Genomic DNA, 24,926 nt, shown 5'->3' with positions numbered 1-24,926 from the left:
CCCATCACTTCCTATCTCTTCCATTTTTGTTTTCTATTTGGATTTTGTCTACAATTTTAATTATTTTTCCTCAATTTATGACCAACAAGAGAGAAAAAATGAAAAAAATAATGATGCATTCATGTAGAAATAATTAATTTCTTAAAAAGATGACTTAATTAAGTAAATATGTACCAATATTATATTTTTCTTTTGAGGAGGTAATTTATTTATTTTAAGATGAAAATATTAAAAATAATAATAATAATAAAAATGATAATAATAATAATAAAAGAAATCATAGATTGAAGTGATGGAAATATATCTACGTCCTCTTGAATAATTTGAAATCATTAATTGAAAAAAGAAAAATTTTGAAATTCAAAAATAGATTAATTGATATGAAAAATGAAAAAATATCATGGGTACGAGATTTCAGAATAATTTATCCGAAAAAGAGGATGATGGGAGGAAAAGAAGAAATTTTTTATATTTCTTGATATAATAGGGAAAATAAGAAAAGATACGATGATAAATAGTGTGAAGTTAAGTAATTATTCCTATAAAATAAACGTTGTTTAAGGGAAAAAAACTTATAATGCACATTTCTTCCTATATATTTTTTGTTTTATATGTCGAAAATGACGTATTCCAATCTGCAAAATTATTACTCAAACGAATCTATTAAACATCTATTTCGCTATTTTATGAAAGTTCATTTATTAAATGAAATTTTGATAAAATTTATTTTATTCTATCATATTTGATGTATCTTCTACATATATTCTTTTTTTTAAAATTTTAATCTTAAATCACTAAATATGTTATTATTATTGTTTCTTCGTAACCGTTGATGTTTGATTGTTGTGGCATAGGATACGCCGTTGTTACAAATATGGCATTAACGACCAAACACTCCACGCCTTACTGTCTTTATTTTACTTTTTTTTTTTTTAATATATAACAATTAAAAATATGTGTAGGGACCACCGATTCTGCATATGTCATACCCACATCAGCATGATCTCAACGTTGAATTAGTCAACTCAACACGCGCTTTCACGCGCTCGTGTGAACTCTGTAAAGTCCTTTTAGCCAAAAAAAAAAAAAAGTCAATTCTCAACTTTACTTGTTACGGCAAAAATTGTAACTAAAGGATACACACATGAATTAGATATCGTTTTAATTTATTTGATCTATTTCGATTCGAAATGAGATTTTAATAAAATAAATATTAAATATTATAATTTTATATAATATAATACTATTTTGTAGAATATGTATAAAAATAGTCTTAGTATTTTTTTAAATGATCTAAGACAATTAAATTAGAAGGATAAAGTAATTAAAAATGATATTTCATAATATGTTAGTTTTTGGCTAATACGTATCGGGTCAATATACTTACCATGATAATTTATTTGAAGATTCGAACTAAGTTTTGTGTTAATTAAACACATTAACTTCTAATAAAATGTTTCGGTTATCGATATTTATTTGGTTTAAAGTTAATCAAATGAAGTATGACATATAAACACATCATCAACCTATAGTACAAAATGTCCGGAGTTTTAAGTCTACTAAGATGAATGCATATAATTGAATGAAATGATATATTTTGTGTGGTTAATTTAATTGTCCTAATAGACGAATGAGAAAAGAAGCAAAAAGAGAAGAAAATTTAAATTTTAAATTGATTGTTTGAATTCCAAATATTTATCTCGATTTCGAGGAAGATTTCTATTTGTTTACTGATAAAATATTTTATTAGTGTATTCACACATATTAAAAGCTTCTAAGCAATTGAAAGCGAGAGAATTGTCCTCTAGTCTAATTTTTAATTTTTATATTATAATTTAATTTGGCTAAAGGCTAAAGCAAACATGAATGCCCTTGAGAGATTTGATGTTGATTCAAACTTTAAATTATATGTCACCTAATTTTATAAAGTTCCTTGCCTAAACTTCATCCTTTCATATTTTTTACACCCTCTTTTATTCTCTTCTTACATTTAAGTGGCTGAATATTAAGATTTCACAATTTTTATTAATAATAAATATTTTATTAATTTAATTATCAATTTAGCGTGTTTAAAAATTGAATCGACTCAACCCTATTGGTAGACACCCTTAGTCTAATTAGAACACTTTATCAAAAGTTGAGAAATTCAGTAAAAATGAGGATTTTGAGGGTCTAAATAGAATATCTTGAGCAATTTAAAGAATTAGTTATATATTAAGTCTAAATTTTTTTAAAAAAAATGTTTTGTTGTTATTTATATTTTATATGTAGAAAAAGTAGCTTTTTAAAAAAATTTAGTTATAAGGTAGACCTATTTATACCGCAAATGCAAGTTTTTTTTTAATATTAAATACCATAAAATACGTATATATCGTGAGCAAAAGAAACTCTCTTTAAGTATTTCAATGTTAATAATAACAAGACAACGACCGTGATTGATTAACGGACTTTTTTTTTTATAAATATTTTGAGATTTTGTTATTCATATCTATCACTAAAGAATTTAATCAATTTATCTAGACTTGGAAAATTATTTTAGTGAACTTACTTGGCTTTAGATGGAGCATATTAAATATTAAGTTCTCTCTTGCTTTATTTGTTTTGTTATTTTATACTTTGTTTAGATCATTGTTACTCATTATTTCATGATTTTGTACTGTACTCTTTATATTGTATTGTGTGGTAGATACAATGTTTGGCTAGACTGTATTGTTTGTTGTTGTTTAATAACATTTAATTGTTTGGTTTGATTATATCGTACTGTATTGTAATTTATATATTTACAAAAATATCCTTAATTATCCTAGGGTAGGAGGTTTGACTATATTTAAATAATTAAGATAAAGGGAAAAAGTATTTTGAAATATTATATAAAGATATAATTGAAAAAAGAAATTAAGTAACAATGGGAACACACCAAATTGGTTGTTCCATAAAATAGGGTTTTTCATTATTACGTAACAACAAAATTTAACAATATAGTACAATACATTTTAAATAACAATCAAAATAAACATTGTATGTATAATAACGATACAATACAATACAATGAATAACAATGATCCAAACATAGTGTTAGTATATTTTAAAATAAATATTTTTTTCATTTTAGACAACGTTTTAGTTCTAACTTTTAATGCTTATGTCTGAGATTACAAAATGCAATTTTTTTCTTTTACTTTCTTAAATTTGCCCTAACTCAAAATTGGATTAAAATGAGGAGGTATATCTTTAATTCATATATTGTGCTTTTCTTTTTAATTTGTTTCGAAAAAATAAATTACTTTGATTGTTAACTCTTTTTAAGATGATTTATAACCCTACAAATACGTAACTTATTTTATTTTATATTTCATATACTTAACTTTCTTTTTTATTTTTATACTTTGTTTAATATCACCACATAATAATAAATAGAATTGAGTGAGTAATTTTTATCTGACATGATAAACATTTGAACTGGTCATTTAATTTTTTTAATATATCTGTAACCAAAGATGTGCATTACTGCATTATATAATAATTTGGTATAGGAAAACTGAAACAGCCTATCCAAACAAATAATTAAAAATTTAAACACAGAATTAAATGATATATTTTCTATTTTAAGCAAATTTAAACCAAAGATCATATGTTTAACTAGATTACTCTTACCATCAAAGATATAATGTTATGGATAAGATCGTTATTTATCTTAATCAAAGATCTTGAATTCGAATTATGAATTTCTATCTTTGATATAGAATAGGAGTAAAAATAATTATATCAAAAATCACAAATTATGTCAAATCGATACAAAAGATTTCAACTATTGATTTGATTTGGTTAGGTAATGGTAAAAAATTTGACTATACGTGAGCTGGTTTGATACTTTGGTTTTAACTTAGTAAATCAATTTATGACCAAATCAAATCCGATATTATATATATAATTTTAAAAATTTATTTTATACATAAAATATTTGAGTTAGTATCTTAAAAGATCACTCAACTTTAGGAATTGATCTAACAAAGTCATTAAAGTTTGTTTTGTATCAAAAAAATCACTCAACTTAGATTTTTATATCAATAAAATAACTCAACTTTAGGAATTGATCTAACAAAGTCAGTAAAGTTTGTTTGGGTATCAAAAAAGTCACTCAACTTAAATTTTTATATCAATAAAATCACTCAACTTAGACATTTGTGTTAGTAAAATGATTAAATAAAATTTGTCATTATATTTGTTTGTTTCATATAAAATAGACCCTACAAATAAATAAAATTAAGAAAACTAATCTAATTTTTTTATGGGAAACTTCTCTAGTGAAAAAAATACTTTTATCTTAATATACTAATTACTAAATAAAAAGAAATAATTAGGAGTTCTATTTATTGCTCCACTAGTGTATGCTTTTGAGAATTAGCACAAATAAATTATCGATGAAATTTGTATTCACAAATCTAATTAGGACTCATTAGAGAATAAGAGTACTAAAATAATATTTAAAATTGTGACCTCAATTAACTTTCTAAATATGATATAACTGACAATTTTTCTTCAATAATGCAAAAATTAAACAACAGTGCTCTAATAATGTTGTCTTTTTTGTTTTGTAAACTTTTTTTTTTTAAAAAAAATAATGTTATATATTATTGTACTTCTTCATTGAAGCTTAAAATTATTTTGGCACTGTTAATCTTGATCTTTTTTTGTAACTTTAATTTTTCAACTTAATTTTTTGCTTTAATTAGTCAATTTTGTGTAAATATATTTTTTTTGGAATAATAATAATAATAATATCATAATGCTTACATACATTAATAAAAGTATGTATTTCATTAATTAAATTTGTTCGTAAAAGTTAAATAACAAATTTTAAATTTTTTTTATTCATTTATAGGATTCATATTTATATGACATAAAAAATAATTTTTTTTGCTATATCACATGTTTTTTAGTGATAAATTTAGTTGAATGATTTTATTGATTAATTTGGTTTTAACTAGTCAATTTTAACAAATAATTTATTTTTCCATAAAAAAATTAAATTAGTTTTCTTAATTTTATTTATTTGTAGGGTCTATTTTATATGAAACAAACAAAAATAATGATAAATTTTGTTTAATGATTTTACTAACACAAATGTCTAAGTTGAGTGATTTTATTGATATAAAAATCTAAGTTGAGTGATTTTTTTGATACAAAACAAACTTTAATAACTTTGCTAGATCAATTCCTAAAGTTGAGTGATCTTTTAAGATATTAACTCTAAAATATTTACTTTGATAAAATTTATATGTTTCTATGAATACATTCAAAAAAACTCAAAAACTCAAAAAATCCAAAAAATTCAAAGAAATTCGAGTTTTATTAATTTAATTTATAAATTTAAAAACTCGATAAAGAAGCTTAATTCAGTATTGAAAAACTCAAACCAACCTAGCTAGTCCATGTGTACTCCTAGTAGGAAGTACTTCTCCCTAAACGACATTCTCTATAATGCAATTCAAATTAACCTGAATCTAATATAAATATCGACTATCAAACGAAACGAAATAGGAATGTTAGATGATTGCACGCGCAAGAAGGGAGAGTTGAATATATATTCTTAGTTAGGCATAAACTTTTGGTAGTGTCCACATGAATTGCCCCTCGTTTCCTTTTTATAATTATTTTGGATTTATGTAATTCCCACTATCGAGCCCCCAATAAAAGTTACTAGTCTATTTTCTTTTATTTGTTATTTTTAATAAATTAAGAAAAAAATAAAATTGATGAATAAATTAATTTTAAAATTTTATTAATTATTAAAAATAAAATAATAAATTAATCATGTTAATTATATATATATTTTTTTAATAAATATATCTAAGTCAAAATTGGACGAATAATTAGAAACGAAGGAGTAGTAACCTCACGAGTGCCAATGTAAGCAGATGCCTCGTGGCAGCACCATATGACACACCACACCAACCCCACGCATTTGACAATTATCTTTAGTCAAACCCTACCCCCACCCTCTTGTAAAAGCCAATGTTGTCTAATTTAGTAGTTTAGTTGGATTCAACTTTTTAAAATTTGTAAAAAGTGATAAAAGGTGGGAAAAGACAATTTGTATTTGTTAAGCCATTTGATTTTTTAAAAAAAGTTATTATTATTATTGTGAGTTTTAACTTTTCCATACAAATAGTATAAGAGGAGACAGCAAATATTGACAAGGATAGAGGAGATGTACATATGTATTTCTTAGTGAGAAAGTAGAAGATGTTGGCTATGACAAGTATGAGAAGATATAGAGTAGGCGGAAGACATATCAGAGAAAAGTTATTAGATACGGTATAATACTTTTATAGCTTTTTGAGGACACGATCTTGTTAGGATCAAAATAAGCAAGTGTAATGCTAAAGCTAGCAAAGTAAATCTCGAAAGATCACGAGTAAGAAGATAAAAGAGAAACACACCAACGGACACAAAGATTTAACGTGATTCGGTCAATCGAATTACGTCCACAAAGGAGATGAACAATCCACTATAAATGCGAAAGTACAAAATACAGATAGAAACAACCTCAATCAATTCACTCAGAATACATGGGAGATTCACACAAGTGATAACTATTAAGCTTGTGACCCACAAAAATCAACACTCTCAAAGCCCTTAAGACTACATTGTGAATGTTGATTAAATTAGAAGAAACATGTCTCTATTTATAGAGTCCTAAACATTTTTCCTATAAGAAAAAAATTAGGTAATCCAAAACATTTTCTTAACAGAAAAATCCATTTATGATAAAAAATTTAGAGCAAATAAAACCCAACAGATTTAAGATAGGATGATATGAAAAAAATGAAAAATATTGATAGCATATAATTAGCTAGTAGATAGTTGAACATTATCTAGTTTCCCCTAATAGTGTTAGTACTATTACTCTCATCTACTCTTTGTTTTTCAACTTTGTTATTATTTATTGTTTTTATGCTTTATTTATTACGTGCTTATTGTTGTTCTTTTTTCTATAATTTCTTTCATCATACTTAATTTTACTTATTCTTTACTTAAATCGAATCTATCAAAAATAATCTAATTCACTATTTTCACAAGATAAAAACACAAACACTTTCTCATCATATCAACATTCTAAACTTTATTTCAAATCAGAGCTCTTAAAATACAAATAAATTATTTTTTTACGACATAATTTTTTTTTTAAACATTCTTTAAAACTTAGTCATTAAAAACCAGCTAAAAATACACGCATACAACACTCTCTTTCTCTCTCTATATATGATCCCACCCATTTACATCCCCTCACTCTTTACCTCAAAAAGTCAGCGCCTTCTTTTGTCTTCTTCTCTTCTTCTCTCTCTAAAAAAAAAAGAAAAGAAAAAGTCAAGGATAAAGCAGAGCAAAAACAGAGAGACTATGGAAGAAGATTGGGATCTAAACGCTGTCGTCAGAAGCTGCACCGCCACCACAACCGCCGCTAGTTCCAGCGGTAGCAGCGCCATCAGTTTTACCAACTTTCAACCAAGAACAACAGATGATGATAATAACAGCAACAATAACTCTGTATTTTGCTTTGAAGATCTGGTTCTCAAACAGAGCCTATTATTGAATAAAAATAAAATTACTGATGATTTCGAAGAATTGCATCAACTTTGCAAGCCGTTTATTACTCAACAATCCGAACAAATAACGGTCATTTCATCACAATCACCGTCGCAACAGCTTACTGATACGAAATCAATTCAACCCAACAGAGCTTTATCATGTACTTCACATGCTCAAAGTCCAACAATCAAAAGAAGGTAAATTATAATTACTATTACTTTTTACTTTTTTTTTAATATATACATAGGATAACAGATCTAGAATTTATGGGTTAATAATCATCAGGTAGGATATTCATTTGAATTAATATCGTAAAAACATTATTATTTATGTGTTTATATTTATTACTGTGAACATATAAATTTATGATTTGTACTAGATTAAGATAAACCTTATAAAATCAAGCTACGTTCACTTTTTATTATATGGTGAAAATTCTTATATAGTGAGAAAATTTGATGTTTTTTTTTTGGAGCTCAAATAGATTATTTTAATTTGTTTGGGTTGAGGATAAAAGATGGAACATTTTTTTTTAATGGAAATAGCAGACAATTTTTTACACCTCAATGTTATTTTTTTTAATTTTTTTTGATGGATTTTATTTTTATTATTTACAGGAAGAACCAATTAAAGAAAGTATGTCAAGTAGCTGCTGATGGTTTATCTTCTGATATGTGGTCTTGGAGAAAATATGGACAAAAACCCATTAAAGGTTCCCCATACCCAAGGTATTATTATTGGTTTCTTTTACAAATATTTCGGTCTAATTTTAACTGTTATAGTTTTATTTTTTTTAGAATTAAATTATGAAAAAATTAACTAACATTTTACAATATATTTTTTTGTTTTATTTAAAGTATCAAATTAATATAAATTTTGAAAAGTAATCAAATTGACTTTCGAAAACAAACTAATAAAGTGGAGGAAATTAAAGGAGTACATTTTTGGTTGTTTCCAACAAGTTTTTTCATTGTTTTAGGGAAAAAAAAAACAAGAATAAACTCAACTCAATATATTGAAAATTTTCTTGTTCAATAGAAAAATTTGACGATACATTAAACTCTTACTATATATAATTCGGAGAATATAATCGAAATAAAAGAGTTTATTATATATCATTTTACTTGTATTTGTGAAATTTCTATGGATATTTATGGACATTTATTTTGATTATAAACAGGGGATATTACAAATGTAGCACTTCAAAAGGTTGTTTGGCCCGAAAACAAGTGGAGCGGAATAGATCCGACCCGAATATGTTTATTGTCACTTATACAGCTGAGCACAACCATCCAATGCCTACTCACAGAAATTCCTTAGCCGGAATCAGCCGCCAAAAAACGGCGAAACCCACCGGATCGTCGCCGGTATCTTCGCCGGTGACAAATTCACCGGCACCGGAAAATCAAGAAAGCAGCAGAGACGATAAAGAAGATATTTTTGAAGATGACGATGATGAATTTGGTGTTTCCGATGTTGGGTTGGATAAAATGGAACCGGAAGATGATTTCTTCGACGGTTTGGATGAATTGGAAATTCCGGCCACCGGAGATAACTCGCCGGCGAATTTCCCGGCGACTTTTCAGTTCCCTTGGCTGGCGAATAACGCAGCAACTACGGCGGCAGGCGGTCGTTGATTGGTCCACCGATAAAGGACACGTGGCAGAAAATTTAAAAAATGACGCTTTTTTTATTCTTTTTAGTTTGTGGTATTTTTAATTATTTTTTTTTGTACGTTTTAGATAGGAAGATAGAAAAGAAAAAAGAGAATGTTGAAGTGAGAAACTTTATTGAATTTATAGATGTAAAGTATAATTCCATTCCCCTATATTATTATAGAGAAAGAGATCATAGGCATATAGAGAAAAGGTAACAAAGTGTTTTGATTGATTCATTCTTTCTTTTTTAAAGTTTTCTTTTTAGAATTATATGGATATATAAATTCGAGAGAATATTGAAAAACAATGTGAAATTTGATGTGAATTATTGATAACTGAATTTAAATAAATGTTAGATCTACCATATGACATAATAAGTAGTTTTAAACTCTTGTAGCAGCGTCAAACTCTTAATAAAAAGTCCGAAAGAGAAGTGTTGAAATTTAGCGGTGTATTTCATTCATATGACAAGATCAGGGATGTATTTTAGTTTGGTTAGACAAGTAGAGAGATATCTTTAAGTTTGTTAATAGTTTGAAGATGAAACTAATAATTCGCGTCAAATTTAAGAGTGTTTTCAATATATTTCTCTCTTTCATTAATTTTTAGGTAAAATTTAACTTGAATGTGGTTTAATATGATTGATTGACGGAAATTATGTGCGACTTATAAAACATTCTCCTTTTAAGCTGATTTTTAAAATGTAACTCAGATCGAAGACATAATTTGATATGAAATTTGAATTATACCTCATTTAATATGAATTTTTAACTTTTTGTGCCTCACATAATTACAAGGTAGAAATACTTCATGTATGTGTACACTAAATTAAGAAATGTTTAAATTTGTAATTGAAATGAATCCCACAAAGCAAAATTTTTTGGGGAGATTCCTAGTCAGCCAAAAGGAATATTGCAAAATTTACTTTAACAAATTACTTGAAGCGTCTATTTTATTCTTCCAAGTGAATGAGATACCATTTAACAATAACAATTTATAGCAAATTTTATAATTTTAGAAATGTCTCTTCAATTTAGAAATGAATTTTAGATATTAATTTGATGAATTTAATATTTATAATTTTAATCACTAACTTAGCATTTATTTCTCAATTTTTATATTTATACTTTTGCATAAAAAATGAGTAGCAAATATAATTGAATTAATTTGAACCACATTGAACCTGCCTTCATATAAGGTAAAACCAAATGAGTGGCATATATCTATTCTTAAAAAAGAATGATTCCAAGAGAGAATATCTTGAGCACAAAAAATATTTCAAACTTTTAAAACTGTCTAACCATGAAAGAATAAACATATTCAATGATCAACAAATGGGCAGTAGAATACTGTTGTAATGGACGAGTTGCGATAAAGTGATAAATATTTTTTTAAAGGATATGAAATGAATTTGATATTTTTCATGCTTTAATTTATATAATACATTTTTTTAATCAATTCAAACAAACACATTTTTATATTTAATCTTCTTTATTTCTTAATACTTGTCATCTTACTAAAATAGATGATGCATAATACTCCCTCCATCCCATAAACCAACATCATAACAATTTCCAATTCTATTGTATACAACACGTTAAATTCATTGGATTATTTGTTTTATTGATTAAGCCAAGGGATATTATCCCATTTTTTGTCATTTAACCATTGATAATTGTAATATTTCATAAAGCATATTCAATTGGAAATTAAATTAAAATATGCGTTTTTGCTCCTTTTACCTAAAGGTAAAGGACAAAAATCATATACTTTTAAGGTAAAATTACCATTTGTCCCTTATAAGTATATAACTACAAAAATCCCTCAAATGATATAATAATATAACCTTTGATACATTAATCTGATGTGCGAGATACATTAATCGTTAAGTACGATACATTACATTTTATACATAATACACTAATCTGATGTACATTTTATACAAGATACATTAATCTGATGCGCGATATATATTAATTTGATGTGCGAGATACATTAATTTGATGTGCTGATACGTTAATTTGATGTGTGAAAATGAGGGATTTTGGAGATTTGTAAAACTAAAAGGGAATAATGGTAATAAGAGAACTTAAATGTGAGATTTCTGTCATTTACCTTTATAATATATCTCTATACTTTTTTAGAAAAATATATATTTATCATCCTAACATATAACGTAATAATGCAAATCAATACAACACATGAGTAATTAAAGAAATAAATGGATAGCCGGCCGTGGATTTAGTTAATCCATCTTGTCATAACAAGAAATCCAATCTAATTTTTTTCACATCATATAACTAGTTCGAATATATCGATTGACAGAAATTCAAGTCTATCTTATCTTATATATCGACAATCTCATTGTTTCCTTCAAAAGTAAATCGAAACTCAAATCTAAAATATTTGTTCGTGAAGGATGGATTACGTAGACAAGGCAAAGAATTACGTATCAGAGAAGGTGGCGGAGAAGGTGGCGGAGATGGAGAAGCCAGAAGCAACGGTTATGGAGGTGGATGTGAAGAATATTAACTTTGATAGCATTTCATATCATGCTAAAGTTTCTGTTACAAATCCTTACAATGTTCCAATTCCTATCATGGAGATTGCTTATGTTGTAAAATGTGGGGGCAGCAGGTACAAAATCTAAAATTACTATATGGTATTTATACGATACGTTAAATGATAGGTCCATTATGAACATCGATCTTTAGGTCTTGTGCTATTAATTGTTAGGGATGTTTATGATTCAATTTGAGTTCGTAAGGGAACTAAAATCATCTAAATTTATTTTGAAACAAATTACATGAGTTGTTCTTTTTGAGTTATATATGTGCAATTATGATTTGAATTAGGTATTTATATAGTTAAGTTGGTTCGATTTTTTCAATATTATTTTGTTTGATATCATATCTAAGCTAAATGTTGTTGATTTTTCAAATTCAAAATAAAAAACAAACTAAACTATAAAAAAATATGTGGTCTTTATCGATTTTCCGACTTTTGGTGAATAGGGCCCTTATTTAGTGAGTCTACGCCCAAACTTAAGGAACTATTTTAGGTTTTTTCTCTTACAAATTGATGGCTTCAACGAAATTATTAAGACGTTAAAATCTTGTAGAAGCCTTCTAATAACAATAATAACAATACGTAATTATAACAATTACGATATACCTAGTGTAAAAATAGAATATACAAAAATCATAATCCAACTTTTGTGTGGGATAAAAAGTCGTGTTTGGCTCAACTACATATTTCTAAGTAACATAATAGAAAAACAATATAGAAAAGATAGGTTTGTAAGTTCATTTCGCTTTTAGGGTAAATTTCACTACTGATTAACCAATAACTTTGATTCTGTCGCACAAAATTCACTTTTCTATATTAACTTATTTTTACGTAAAAGTCACCTAAATTGTAAAGTTCATCACACAAAATTCACTTTTCTCTTGCTCTTATTGACTGCTCTACTTTAAATTGAATTCCAGGATAGTAGCTACCGGTACAATTCCAGACCCTGGCTCATTGAAGGCGAAAACCACAACCCTAGTAGACGTGCCAGCAAAGGTTCCACACAGCGCGATCTTGAGCTTAGTGAGGGATATTGCAGCAGATTGGGACATAGATTATACACTTGAATTGGGTTTTATTATTGATCTTCCTGTATTTGGTAACTTCACCATTCCCCTTACTTATAGTGGCGAATACAAACTTCCTACATTGTCTGATTTATGGCGAGGTGACGGGGAAGAAGAGAAAGAAGAGAAAGAAGAAAAAGAAAAGAAAGAGAAGAAAGAAGAGAAAGAAAAGTAACAAACTTATTGTATTGTGACATTGAACATTATTTTCAGAAAAATTAGCTATGAAATTCGTCAGTTAAAATGTTTGTAACTAGTATAAGTTTTTGATAATTTGTTGCTAAATAGGAATAGTGATGAACTTTTCTATGTAGCTATAAAAAAACTTATTATCGCTAATTCCTGTTTTTTTTTTGTAATGATGAGTCTTGAAAGACAATTAATTAGATTTGTATATTTGATATTTTCCTTCTACTTTATTTTTGGCAAGAATGTTAAACTTGAAAATTCTTACGAAAAATACTTCAATATAAACACTTGTATTGAATTCACCAAAACATGTATTTCATTACTAACTCTTGTAGGAAATTTTCATAGCTTGAGGCGTGTCGAAAGGCATTATCCCTGAGGATATTTCACCCGGTATATATGTATCCCACATGATTCAACAAACAAGCTCTTCTAGTATAAAATTGAGAGCCAAAGACTAACAAAGATTTAAAAAAAAAAAAAAACAAAAAAACTCAACTGTTCGAAATGAGAGCACCTGAAAAGGGACCGAAATATCTGACATAAAACACATGTTTTGTCTAACTCCATACGCTTTCTTAAACTGTTCAAAGAACCAGGTCCATGAAGCGTCATTTTCAAAATCCACTATTGCATACGCCAACTGAAGTATATGAACTGATCCATTTTTTGAAAAAAAAAATATCACACAATTTGAAACATAATTTACATCACATTTTATTATATTGTATAAGCGTAAAAATATATGGGATCAAAAACTACCTCCCATATCCATGGTGCTGACAGTCAATATTGTACCACCATATGAACATTTTAAACCTGTCCCATCAACAACTACAATTGACCTACAATACTCCAGCCTTTAATACAAGCTTCTAATGCAACAAATGCGTATAAGAATTTATCACATTTTTTCTTTTCTATTTTCGAAATCGATCCAGAATATATTTGCTCCAATATGTATAGATAACTTGAAATTTTTACAATTATATAATAATACTGTCTAACATCATAAAACATCACCATATATAACTGAATGGATACATAAAGAACACTTAATTGATACAAAAAAGATACATAATGTATTACATATTTAACTATAATTATATATATAAAGGATATAAAAGTGATTCATAAAGAATACTAAACAAAAAATTCAATTCCATTAAAAAAAACAAACTATATAGCAGTTTTTTCATTTTTACAATTAAAAAAATTTTAAATTCATAATTTACACCTAAATTACGTGGTAGTTTGGCATATGATTCGGCCGGATCTCCACGCATCAATTTTATCGTTTTTTCCTTAGCTCTCCACCCCTGTATGTATGTTAGCGAAACACTATGCAATTTTAAAATATCCTCAGCTATATCCTTTGAAGTGTATACGGTAAATGGATCAACATACTTATCCGTTATTGAGACAGCTACAACGGCAGTTATCCCCTGACGTCTTACATACACTCTATCTCTAACAGAACAAGTGTGTTCAACATTGTACTTCCTGACTTTGAATAATTTGATCTATTCAAACTAGATGATCTCATCATCCAAGAACAAGTATCAGAAAGACAAGTCAGGTGATAACTGTTTCAAAAAAATAAAATATACGTTTAAATTTTATAAAGCTAAATCAATCAAATAAAATACATAACTTAAAAAAATGATGTGTACTTACTTAGATGCATTAAAACGCGAAACACGAAAACTAAATTTTTCGACAAGTCCAACATGCCTCCTAACCTCCTTAAGTGTTTCCCTATTATTGTAAATCTGATTCTCAGCTACAAATAAGTTAGAATGGTCACTTATTACATCATTATCTCTTCACTATTCTCATCGACATCTCCGTCTAAATTCACTCCGGTCAAACGGATGGAATTGTATTCTCTTGAAAAGATAGTTCATACACAAAAAAAAATTTAATAGTTATTTCATACATAATAAGTATAACTTTCACCATCACATGCCATATCGACATTGCTATTCACAACATACTAACTATGACAAGAATACACATTTCATACTCACTTCATACACAATTAAGTCAAAACATTACCTTACCAAAATAGAAACAGCTATTCAAAATCTGTATTTTCTTAAAACATCCAACATATAACTGAATGAATACATAAAGAACACTTAATTTTTCATCATGTAATATACATAAAATGCTATTCAAAACATAATTCATATTTAAAATAAATCATACTTTCATCATCCAAAAACAAACAATACAATGCTTATCAAAATGAAATTCATACAAATATATTAAATAAATTATTATAAATTTCATACACGTTTAGTACAAATTTTATACATCAACGATTAACAACATTATAAATAATTTTTTCTAGCATATTTACTAAATACACTGTACAATCAATTTCATTTTTTCATACAATACGTATTACTCGAATGTTCAATTTTATTAAAAATCTATACTTCTATCTGTGCCGTGTTGGTTCTAGTATGGTATATACAAAAATGGTGTGTGAAACAAAACAATCAATAATCTGTAAATTGAATAAAATTTCTAAAAACAAATCAACAAACTATAATAAATATCAACCTGAAGAATTTCACCTTCCACCATGTTAAATTAATATAGTTGTCCATCACAACAAATCACGTTTTTTCAACAACAAAATATATTCTATCACTAAAAAAATGAATTGCAATCTGCAAAAAAAGAAAGAGAAACACGATAACTGAAAAAAACAGATTTTACGATGATTTATTTGTATTAGAGCGTTTTAAGGAATCAAATCACAATTAAATTTGATTTTAACTAAATTGAGATTTTTAAGGTAACTAGTTAATCTGATTTTTTTAAAACTTCCTTAATAAGTGCTAATCAGTTATTATCTTTATTAAATGTAATTAATTTAAAGGGATAATACTCAATTACCCCCCTAGCCTATACCCAAAATCCCTACGACACACCTTATCTTTGATGAGGTCCTATTACCCCCTCCAATTTTTTTTTAAGTAATATATTACCCCTTGCGTGCCTACGTGGCAAAAATCGTGATTTCATCCATGTAGGGCGCGTGAGTGCGGAGTGAGTGCAGAGTGAGTGCAGCTTTTGGCTAACAATGGCCAATAAAAATGAGCCACGTGTCAAAGCAATTTGAAAAAAAATTCAAAAATAAATTTTATTGTTTCTCTCAAAGCATCTTCTTCCTCTTTTCAAAAAATAACCCCATGTTTATGGTTCTTCATTTTTGAAGAAGCTCCATCCATTATCATTCAAGCTCCTTGATTTGAAAAGGTAAAGTAAAATTTAATATATTCTTTACATCTTTTTATGTCGATTATTAATTCTTATTTTATGTCGATTATTAATTCTGAACTTGATAATTATATTAAACCAAATGATAAAATAATAAAAGATCAATATTAACAATTTGAAACAAAACTCATTATCTTTATTCATATAGATTTATTAATTATGGGGTATAGGGAGTGGGGTGGGACGTGAGAGAGGAGGAGTATATATCATTAAAGTCACTTTATCGAAAACTGAAAAAGTGGGTCCTGGCGCGTGTTCAACAAACAAATCGACCTTGCAGATTATTTTTGTCACGTAGGCACGCAAGGGGTAATATATTACTTAAAAAAAAGTTGGAGGGGGTAATAGGACCTCATCAAAGATAAGGTGTGTCGTAGGGATTTTGGGTATAGGCTAGGGGGGTAATTGGGTATTATCCCTAATTTAAATAATAAAAGATGATACTTTCCATTTAAAAATTGATCCGTTTTTTTTACAAAATTCTTTTGAAAATAAATGTTTTACATTATTTAAATTCATCCTTTAATATGCTATAAACTGATATATAAAATGTTGATTTTTGAAAGGTCTAACTCTAATGCTACATTTGAGAATATTACTATAAAAAATATTATATAACTAATTTTCACTAATGTTAATATAAATGCAGCATTAACAATAAAAGAAACATTAATCTTATAAATAATACTGAATTAGCAATAAATTTTAAACACATCACGAAAATAATAGATTTTTCCTGTTTAATGCATCATTAGTCCTGTTTAATACATCATTAGATTTTTCCTATTTGATGCATCTTTTATATTATTTATAATAAAGTAACTTAAATCTAAACTCTATGTTACAATTTCGTTTCCTTATTTGCTTCTTTTTAATTTATCAAATATACTTCTTTCAGTTTTTCTCTTTACTCTTAATTTTTAATTAAAGGATAAAAAACAGCAAAGGTATTCTCTGTTATTTTCAATCTTTGGACTTTTACTCATTTTTATTAGTATTTTCTTCTTTTTGTTATTTCTTTTGTTGTTTACTTAATTAGAAAGTCATTTTATTTTTTTATAATTTAAAAGTCATTCAATTATTGATATTTCATTTGAAAAATCACTTAACTATTGATATTTCATTTAGAAAGTCATTCTATTTATCGAATCACAGAATAAAAGTATACTTTGTATGATTATCTTAAATTTGTTTAATATATGAAATTAGAATAACAAACTATTCGTAAATATGTAAGTTATTTTTTATTTTTATTTAATTCAAATATTTATAACATAGAATTCTCTTTTTTATTTATTCTCTTGCTTTAAAATTATCTTCAGTATATTTGGTTAGATGTAGTTTTATTTGGGTAGAATTTTCATTGTAGAGAATGTTTTGATTTTTTCATAAATAATGAGAGCAATTGTAATATAGGTGACCTATTTAAAGTGGGATGGACGAAATATATAAGAAAATAACAATTAACTTTGACACTGTTTTAATTGGAGAATATAAAAAAGATAGACAAAATTAATAAAAGAGTTCATATAATATAGTTAAGCAGACAATAGAGTGAATATAAAATCGATGAAAGTAAATTAATTATTGAATAATTGCGCAAAGCGCACTTAAATTTCCTAGTTTTAATCATAAATGGGATCAATAATTTAATTAAAATCATAATTATATTAGTGTATTTCAAGGAAAATTTATGATTACTGGATTTTTGATTATAGAAATTAAAGAATAAAATAAATTACAAATTAATCAGTACAAATATTTATGGGGATATTGATTGCACACCAAAATTAAAAGGCACTTATGAGAATATGTCTTACTAAACTAAATATGTACAAAAATAGAATTTAAAAAAAAAATCATATACTAGTATTTGTTATTAATAGACTTTCTATCATAGTCATTCATACATTTCTCTATCAAAAACTCTTCTTCTTCTACTCATTCTCAAAGAAAAATCATTAAACATTTCACCAATGACAAAAAATATTTTGAACCCAATCTTGATTGTTCTTAGTAAGCAAATGTCACCCTTTAATTTAGTATGAGTATTATTAAATTTAGTTATTGTGGTTTACTGTCAAAGGCAGGTCTAATGTTTAAAGTTTATGGGTTCTTATATTGATAGATCTCATTTTAAATATTGTTTTATATATTAGTATTAATTAAAATAGTAGTTCACTTTCCTTTATGTATGTATAAGGAGTTTCTTTTTCAATTGATTTATTATTTTGATGGTGAGATTTTCGAGTTTATATTTGAAGAAGTACGAAAAAAAATACTATATGTTATGTTTGTGGGTATGATTGCGAAGGAGAGGGAGCTTACATAAACACGATTTTATAGGTGCATTACTATCATCTTTCATTGAGAGATAAATAAGAGTTGATTACTGATCGTGATTTTCTTCTCCTAGAGGGTTTTCCATATAAAATTATGTGATTTTTCTTTTGGTTATTTACTATTTCAATCTTTCGTTGTCCCATAAAAAATTATGTGATTTTTCATGTTCATATAGTGAAATGAATTGTTGAGGCTTCATAAATTTGGTTGCTTGCTTGGGATAGAACTATTACTTGGTAAACGATTAAACTCTTGAAGTTTTTTTGTGATGGTAACAGATGAGCTTTTGTGATTCAAGAAAAAATTATGCAGTCTTGTACTTGTGCATCATAGGAAGTATGTCTAGCATAAACAATTACTCTTATTTCAAACATATACTACAATTCTTTAACTATATGATTATGCTTTAAAAGAAGGAAAGGAAGATTACATAGCCACTTGTAATGTTGACAAATAAAAGTTTTATTCATATTATATCATGTTGTTGAGAAGAAATATGTTAAAAAGATCGAAATGGAAGCCTTTGTTATACATTAAGGATCATTTCAATGAAATATAAATATATATATAGGGAAGAAAAGAGAGAGAGAGGAAAGAGGAAAGAGGAAAGCGAGATAGGAAGGAGGCGAGAGTGAGATAAGAAGGAGGCAAACGATAGAGGAGGGAGACAAGCGAGAGAAAGTCAATGTATCTTGGATCCACGTGAATCATATTATGTACATGCATTTAAGATACCAAATATCTTCTGAAATATAAATACACAGGGAGAGAGGAAAGCAAGAGTCAATGTATCCCAAACAAATGTGAAGTCAGTGTATCGATCACAAATAAATGTAAATTCACTAGGATACAGCGATACAGTGTATTTACAACAAATTACACTTAATTTCGACTGTATGTATTCAAAACACGTATATCTAAACGTGTTAATCTGCCTGTATCTAAAAAATCAAAATCTAACACGAATAATGATCTCAAAAACTTATAAACTAGTGAGATTTGTGTCGTTATTGATTATTAAAAAGTGGTCCTTTTGACTTTCTACTCCAAATAAGAATGAGAAACCATCCATCCCAATACACTCTTGAATGTGAACCAACTTGCATGGCTTTGGATTAACCATTTTATACTCTTGAATGTGAACCAACTCTCTTGGCTTTAGATTGAGTTGACCATTTTAGACTAAAGACCAAAACCCAAGTTGAAATTAAAAGGAATGTCATGTCAAAAATATCAAATTTAGAGTAAAGCCATCTATTCTTCCTAGCTGGCTATTTAATGACTTTTTTTTCCTTTTCAAACCATACACTATTTAATGCAAAACATCTCACCCACCCACCCACCCACCTATCTAAACCATATTTTCCCTTTAATCTAATGGAGCTTCTCTTAGTATTCTCCCAATGTCCACCAGTCCCTCCGCCGCCCACGGCGGCCCACCACCACCTCTAACCACCACCAATACGCTCATCGAGAGCCTCAATAAAATAGGCCTCGGCTACGCAATTGCAATTGCCCTTGCCTTCCTCTTCCTCCTATCAACTCTCATCCTTTCATCTTACCTATGCTGCCGCTCCGCTGCCTATCGCCGCCGTCAAGCCCAATCCCGGACTCGAAACCCGAACACCGGAATTTACATTCCGAGTGTAATTTTCGTTGCTGAGGAAGACGAAAACGACGACGTTTCATCTCAAAATACTTACGCGGGCCTTAATCAAGCAGTAATCAACTCTTACCCTAAATTAATTTACTCAAATAGAAACGGAAATTGGGGAAACGGAAACGGAAACGGAAGCAGAAACGACGTCGTGTGTGCGATTTGTTTGTGCGATTACAAGGAAGCGGAGATGTTACGGATGTTACCTGAGTGTAAGCATTATTTTCATGTGATGTGTATAGATGCGTGGCTGAAATTGAATGCTTCATGTCCAGTCTGCCGGAACTCTCCATTGCCGACGCCGATGTCCACGCCGTTGTCGGAGGTGGTCCCACTTTCACAATATTCCGATGGTCGGAGAAGACATTGATGACTGAAAATAGATGAGGAAGCGCTTGGAATTTTCTTTTATATAATTTGAAATTGGAGTTTCTGTTGAGTATTAGTCATTCTCTGATTTTAGATTTCAAAGAAAGAATATATTTCTAGATCTAATAATATTTTAATTTTAAAATATTTATTTTATTTTAAAATAATTTTTTTAAAATATCTATGACTTCTGTTTTAGATCAAGAATTTTAAAAATATTTACCTTCTTAAATTAAATCACATAAATTAATACGAAAAAAATATAGATTGTTTATCGAGTATATTGTAATTACTCGAGTTTTTTCTTAGAAACAATCATTTTTTTCTAATTTTAAATCGTAATAAATGATGATCACTTCCATTTTTGGTACACAAGAAAGGGCTAAGGCGGAAGAAATTCTCACAGGTAAATCAAATTAAATCTATTTTCAAATTAAAGAAAAGTAATAATAAGTTAATAAAAATAAAATTATCATATCAATATGAATTGTGATATCTTGGTGAGATTACTTTACCTTTAATTAGAGATTTCAAATTTAAAATCTACACTAATAAAAAAACTTAACTTAAATTTAATAGAATATGGTAATACAAAAATATAAAACTATTTCAAGTATGTCATAAAATAAAATTTTATTTTAAAGTGAAACTATTTTGAAAGAACCTCTCTTTTTTTATAGATAAATTGTTGCGACATATTTGAAGGAATATAGCATGGTGTATGGTATTTCTAAATGATATAATTTTAATTGATGAGATTTGTGAAAGAGTTAAGGCTAAGCTGGAGGTTTAAGTATAACTTACATAAATATCATAGTGTAAAATTTTAATTACCTTCTATCCCTATTATTTTTATAATTACATAAATTTCATATTTTTTAGGCATTTCAAATACATAATTAAGGATCCGGATACATTATTATTGATAGATTATCCATCAATCTATTGCATTTATTTAAAAAAAAAATTGTAAAATCAATTTAAAATATCATAGTATCCATTTGTTGCATTAATTAAGGAGGGAAAAGTTGAAAATTAAGTTAACATCCTATTCCATTCAAATTATTGTCAAGAATTCAAAATCCTATAGTGTAACAAACCAAAAAAATCAAAAACTTAAATTTCTTTCTTCTTGTTTATCGTTCTCTCTGTTTCATAAAAAAAAATTGTCGAAATTTTGGAAAGCGATGTGAGTTATGAAGTTGTATGGAATCGTTGCTGGACAAATGATTTCTTTTGTAAATCTTCAAGTTCATCGAATATCCTTTCGATTTTGATTCAGAATTATTGAATAGTTTAGATAAGAGATCGATACATTAGAGTGTGGAAGTTGCTATGTAATTGATACATTTAATATAAATTCGAATTTATGTAGCATATCTAGAAAAATAGTGCATGATACATTACTATCTATGTATCTCATTTAAATTGATGAGTATTATATTGTTTGTATTGAAAGATATGGACGCTAACATAATGTATCATTTTGTAGTTGATAATAATGTATCTGATACAATAAGGTTGTTAAAGAAGGATGTATCTAATCGGAAATAATATGTATCTATAAATATATCACAATAAATAAGAATTAAGTTATCAATTACATACATGAACAAACACAATTCATGAAAATAATTTTTTTTAAAGAAAAACACCAGAATAAAGAGAAAAATATTAAATCGTATGAAATTTTGGTGAAATTAAAACTAATATTATTATGAGACAACTAGAAGATTAGTAGTAATACAAGAATCCCAATCAATTTTAATGAATGATTAGTTGTTAGATCCATAACCAACTCAAATTATGAAAAATTTACAAGTATTATATATATTTTTTAATCAAACACAAGATGTGAGTTTTATTAATAAAAAATAAAGAAATCAAATACGAATATCAAACCCAACAATGATTTGGAAATAATAGAAAAACAAAACAACTATTAAACCAAAAGAAGGAAAAAAAAGAAAAAGACGAAATAAAAAAAAAATACAACAGAAAAGGCGAACTTCTACAAATATTATATTAATTATTATTAAATAATAACTAATACCTACTGAAAATCAAAACAAATTTAAAATTTGTTAATGCTAAAGAAGTGGAGAGAATTTAGGGATAAAATGAAGGAATAAAATGGAGAGTGAGAATGTGGATATACGCTGAAAATAGGAGTGACATATTTATGTATCTGGAAAATTTTATGTATTGAAGGAATTAAGGAATTTTTGAAATTTTTTAAAAAGGTAGGGATAAATGGATATTAAGGTAAGTTAATGTGTGTATATAAGTAATTTTTCCTAAAAAGAAATCTTGGGATTAAAATAAATTATATTCACCAACCTCACGAAGTTGAGATTTGATTAATAAAAATAATTAATTTAACCGAACTCTACATTTTGGTATGAAAAATAATATATAATAATATCGACCTTTTGGGATTGATTGATTTTGGGCGTATTGGTATGTCCGCTTATCATATTTTATCTATGTTTAACGTTGTTTTGAGAATGATGCAGATTCTTGATAATAAGCTAAAATAGGCCGTCAAATATATTTCAAGTAAAAATAATGAGAAAAAAAATAATTTAATGAGAGTCAAAGATGAAATGTCAGAACTAAGAACGAAATTAGAAAAATTCTGAACAAAGCGAAAATTGGAATATTGACTGATGCACCTAAAACCCTTGTTCTAGGGTTACGATCATAACATAATTGTTTAATAAATAATTAATTTGACAAAGTTTGTTTATCATATTAGTTGTTTTTATAATCTTGTGATTACTACTTTAATATAGTTGGAATAAATGTATTCTCTCTTTATGAATTCAAAAGAAGAATCAATAGAATGAAGCATATGAGCAGTAAGACGAATTAATATCCGTCTTAGACAGGAATATACCTAGAATGCCATATTTGATTATAAAATGGAAAGATATATCAACGTGTTCATGTTGGTTTATCACATTCCCGCTTAATAATATATTGGTAAGACCAATTTGAATAGATCTCTACAGGTCCAGATGATCATGATCATGTCATTTATCCCGTAAAATCAATAACTATATGAATGAATTGAGTCAATGAAATCAGATATTTTACATAATTGCGTAATAATAACTAGTCATAACATCAAAATTTCTCTCAAAATGTGATAATGATCAATTTACTTTCACTCTTTAAATTTAAGTAGATATAGACATTAACCAAAATCTTCTATTGATTAGTTCTCAACTTGTTTAATTTGCAATATTAAAATAAACTAGATTATTGTTAAGTCTTAAATTCTTTGAAATGATATCTAAATTTCCCTAGTTTATATTATTTGTAAAATCAAGTACATTTATTTTATTGAGAGTCTATACCATGAATATTGATATTCTTAAAACAATTATATTTTTAAATTAAACCACCCTTAGGAGGTTAATTTTTTAATTAAAGTATTTTTTTCCCCAAATATATTAGCATTACGGATGCATTTTGAGCATCACCATTATTACATTGTTAATTTTTTAATTAAAGTTTTTTTTTCCAAATATATTAGGGATGCATTTTGTGTTAGATTATATTAGTTTGTATTGTAATGTATGGCTATAATTTAAATTTAATTAAATTCTATGTATATAAAAAAATTAATTTAAAATCGTAATTTAAATTCATTAAAATTATAATTTATAAAACGCCTTTATTTTTTCAGAAATTTAAATGTATATTTAAGAACATAAGGATCTTTTACCTTCATTAAACTTACTGTTGGTGAATATTTTCAAAATTCAAATCTACTCCAATAATACAAAAGTAAATTAATTTTTAAATTTGATTTTTCTTAAGTTACGAATTTTAACTTTTAAAGAAAAATAAATATATCCAAAATACAGTATCAACTTTTTAATTTTATCGCACAACATCAATTTTGAATTTTCTTTTTCAAATATAACTAAATTTTTGTTTACTTAAATATCTACATTAGGATTAAATCTCATTAATTGGCAACACTTACCCGCGGTGAATATTTTCAAAATTTAAATCTACCTTACCCATAAAGTAAATTGATTTTTTCAGATCAGAAAAAAGAAAAATATTCCCTCACACGTGTGGAACTTTTAATTCAGGCTCGGTATAGTACCCATACCTAGCGGTTCGGATGTTCGGTCCCTCCTCTTTTTCCCCACAATATAATCTCACTTT

The 24,926-nt window shown here is 27.0% G+C and overlaps 3 protein-coding genes and 1 long non-coding RNA gene across 4 annotated transcripts; 3 read left to right on the top strand and 1 right to left on the bottom strand.

Moving 5' to 3' along the window:
* The first annotated feature begins 7,286 nt into the window (after nt 1–7,286).
* On the top strand, nt 7,287–9,487 carry LOC107032523 (WRKY transcription factor 22-like). Its single transcript, XM_015234125.2, has 3 exons — nt 7,287–7,790; nt 8,211–8,321; nt 8,774–9,487. Exons 1-3 carry the CDS (start codon nt 7,405–7,407, stop codon nt 9,228–9,230), a joined length of 954 nt encoding a protein of 317 aa, XP_015089611.1. The 5' UTR covers nt 7,287–7,404; the 3' UTR covers nt 9,231–9,487.
* A 2,061-nt stretch (nt 9,488–11,548) lies between these two features.
* On the top strand, nt 11,549–13,228 carry LOC107002035 (desiccation protectant protein Lea14 homolog). Its single transcript, XM_015199962.2, has 2 exons — nt 11,549–11,888; nt 12,740–13,228. The coding sequence occupies exons 1-2, from the start codon at nt 11,671–11,673 to the stop codon at nt 13,062–13,064; spliced, it is 543 nt and encodes a 180-aa protein (XP_015055448.1). The 5' UTR covers nt 11,549–11,670; the 3' UTR covers nt 13,065–13,228.
* A 962-nt stretch (nt 13,229–14,190) lies between these two features.
* LOC114074207 lies at nt 14,191–16,777 on the bottom strand. The gene is made up of 2 exons (XR_003574653.1): nt 14,756–16,777; nt 14,191–14,664 (listed from the first exon to the last, which is right to left on the bottom strand). It is a non-coding gene; the product is annotated as an uncharacterized LOC114074207 (long non-coding RNA).
* A 1,368-nt stretch (nt 16,778–18,145) lies between these two features.
* On the top strand, nt 18,146–20,888 carry LOC107032394 (RING-H2 finger protein ATL67-like). Its single transcript, XM_027912097.1, has one exon. It carries the CDS (start codon nt 20,119–20,121, stop codon nt 20,740–20,742), a length of 624 nt encoding a protein of 207 aa, XP_027767898.1. The 5' UTR covers nt 18,146–20,118; the 3' UTR covers nt 20,743–20,888.
* The last annotated feature ends 4,038 nt before the right edge of the window (nt 20,889–24,926 follow it).

Source organism: Solanum pennellii, chromosome 10, assembly GCF_001406875.1.
Source record: "Solanum pennellii chromosome 10, SPENNV200".
Classification (NCBI taxonomy): Eukaryota; Viridiplantae; Streptophyta; class Magnoliopsida; order Solanales; family Solanaceae; genus Solanum; species Solanum pennellii.
Note: the sequence above shows the minus strand (reverse complement) of the source record. Positions and strands in the feature narration are given on the sequence as shown.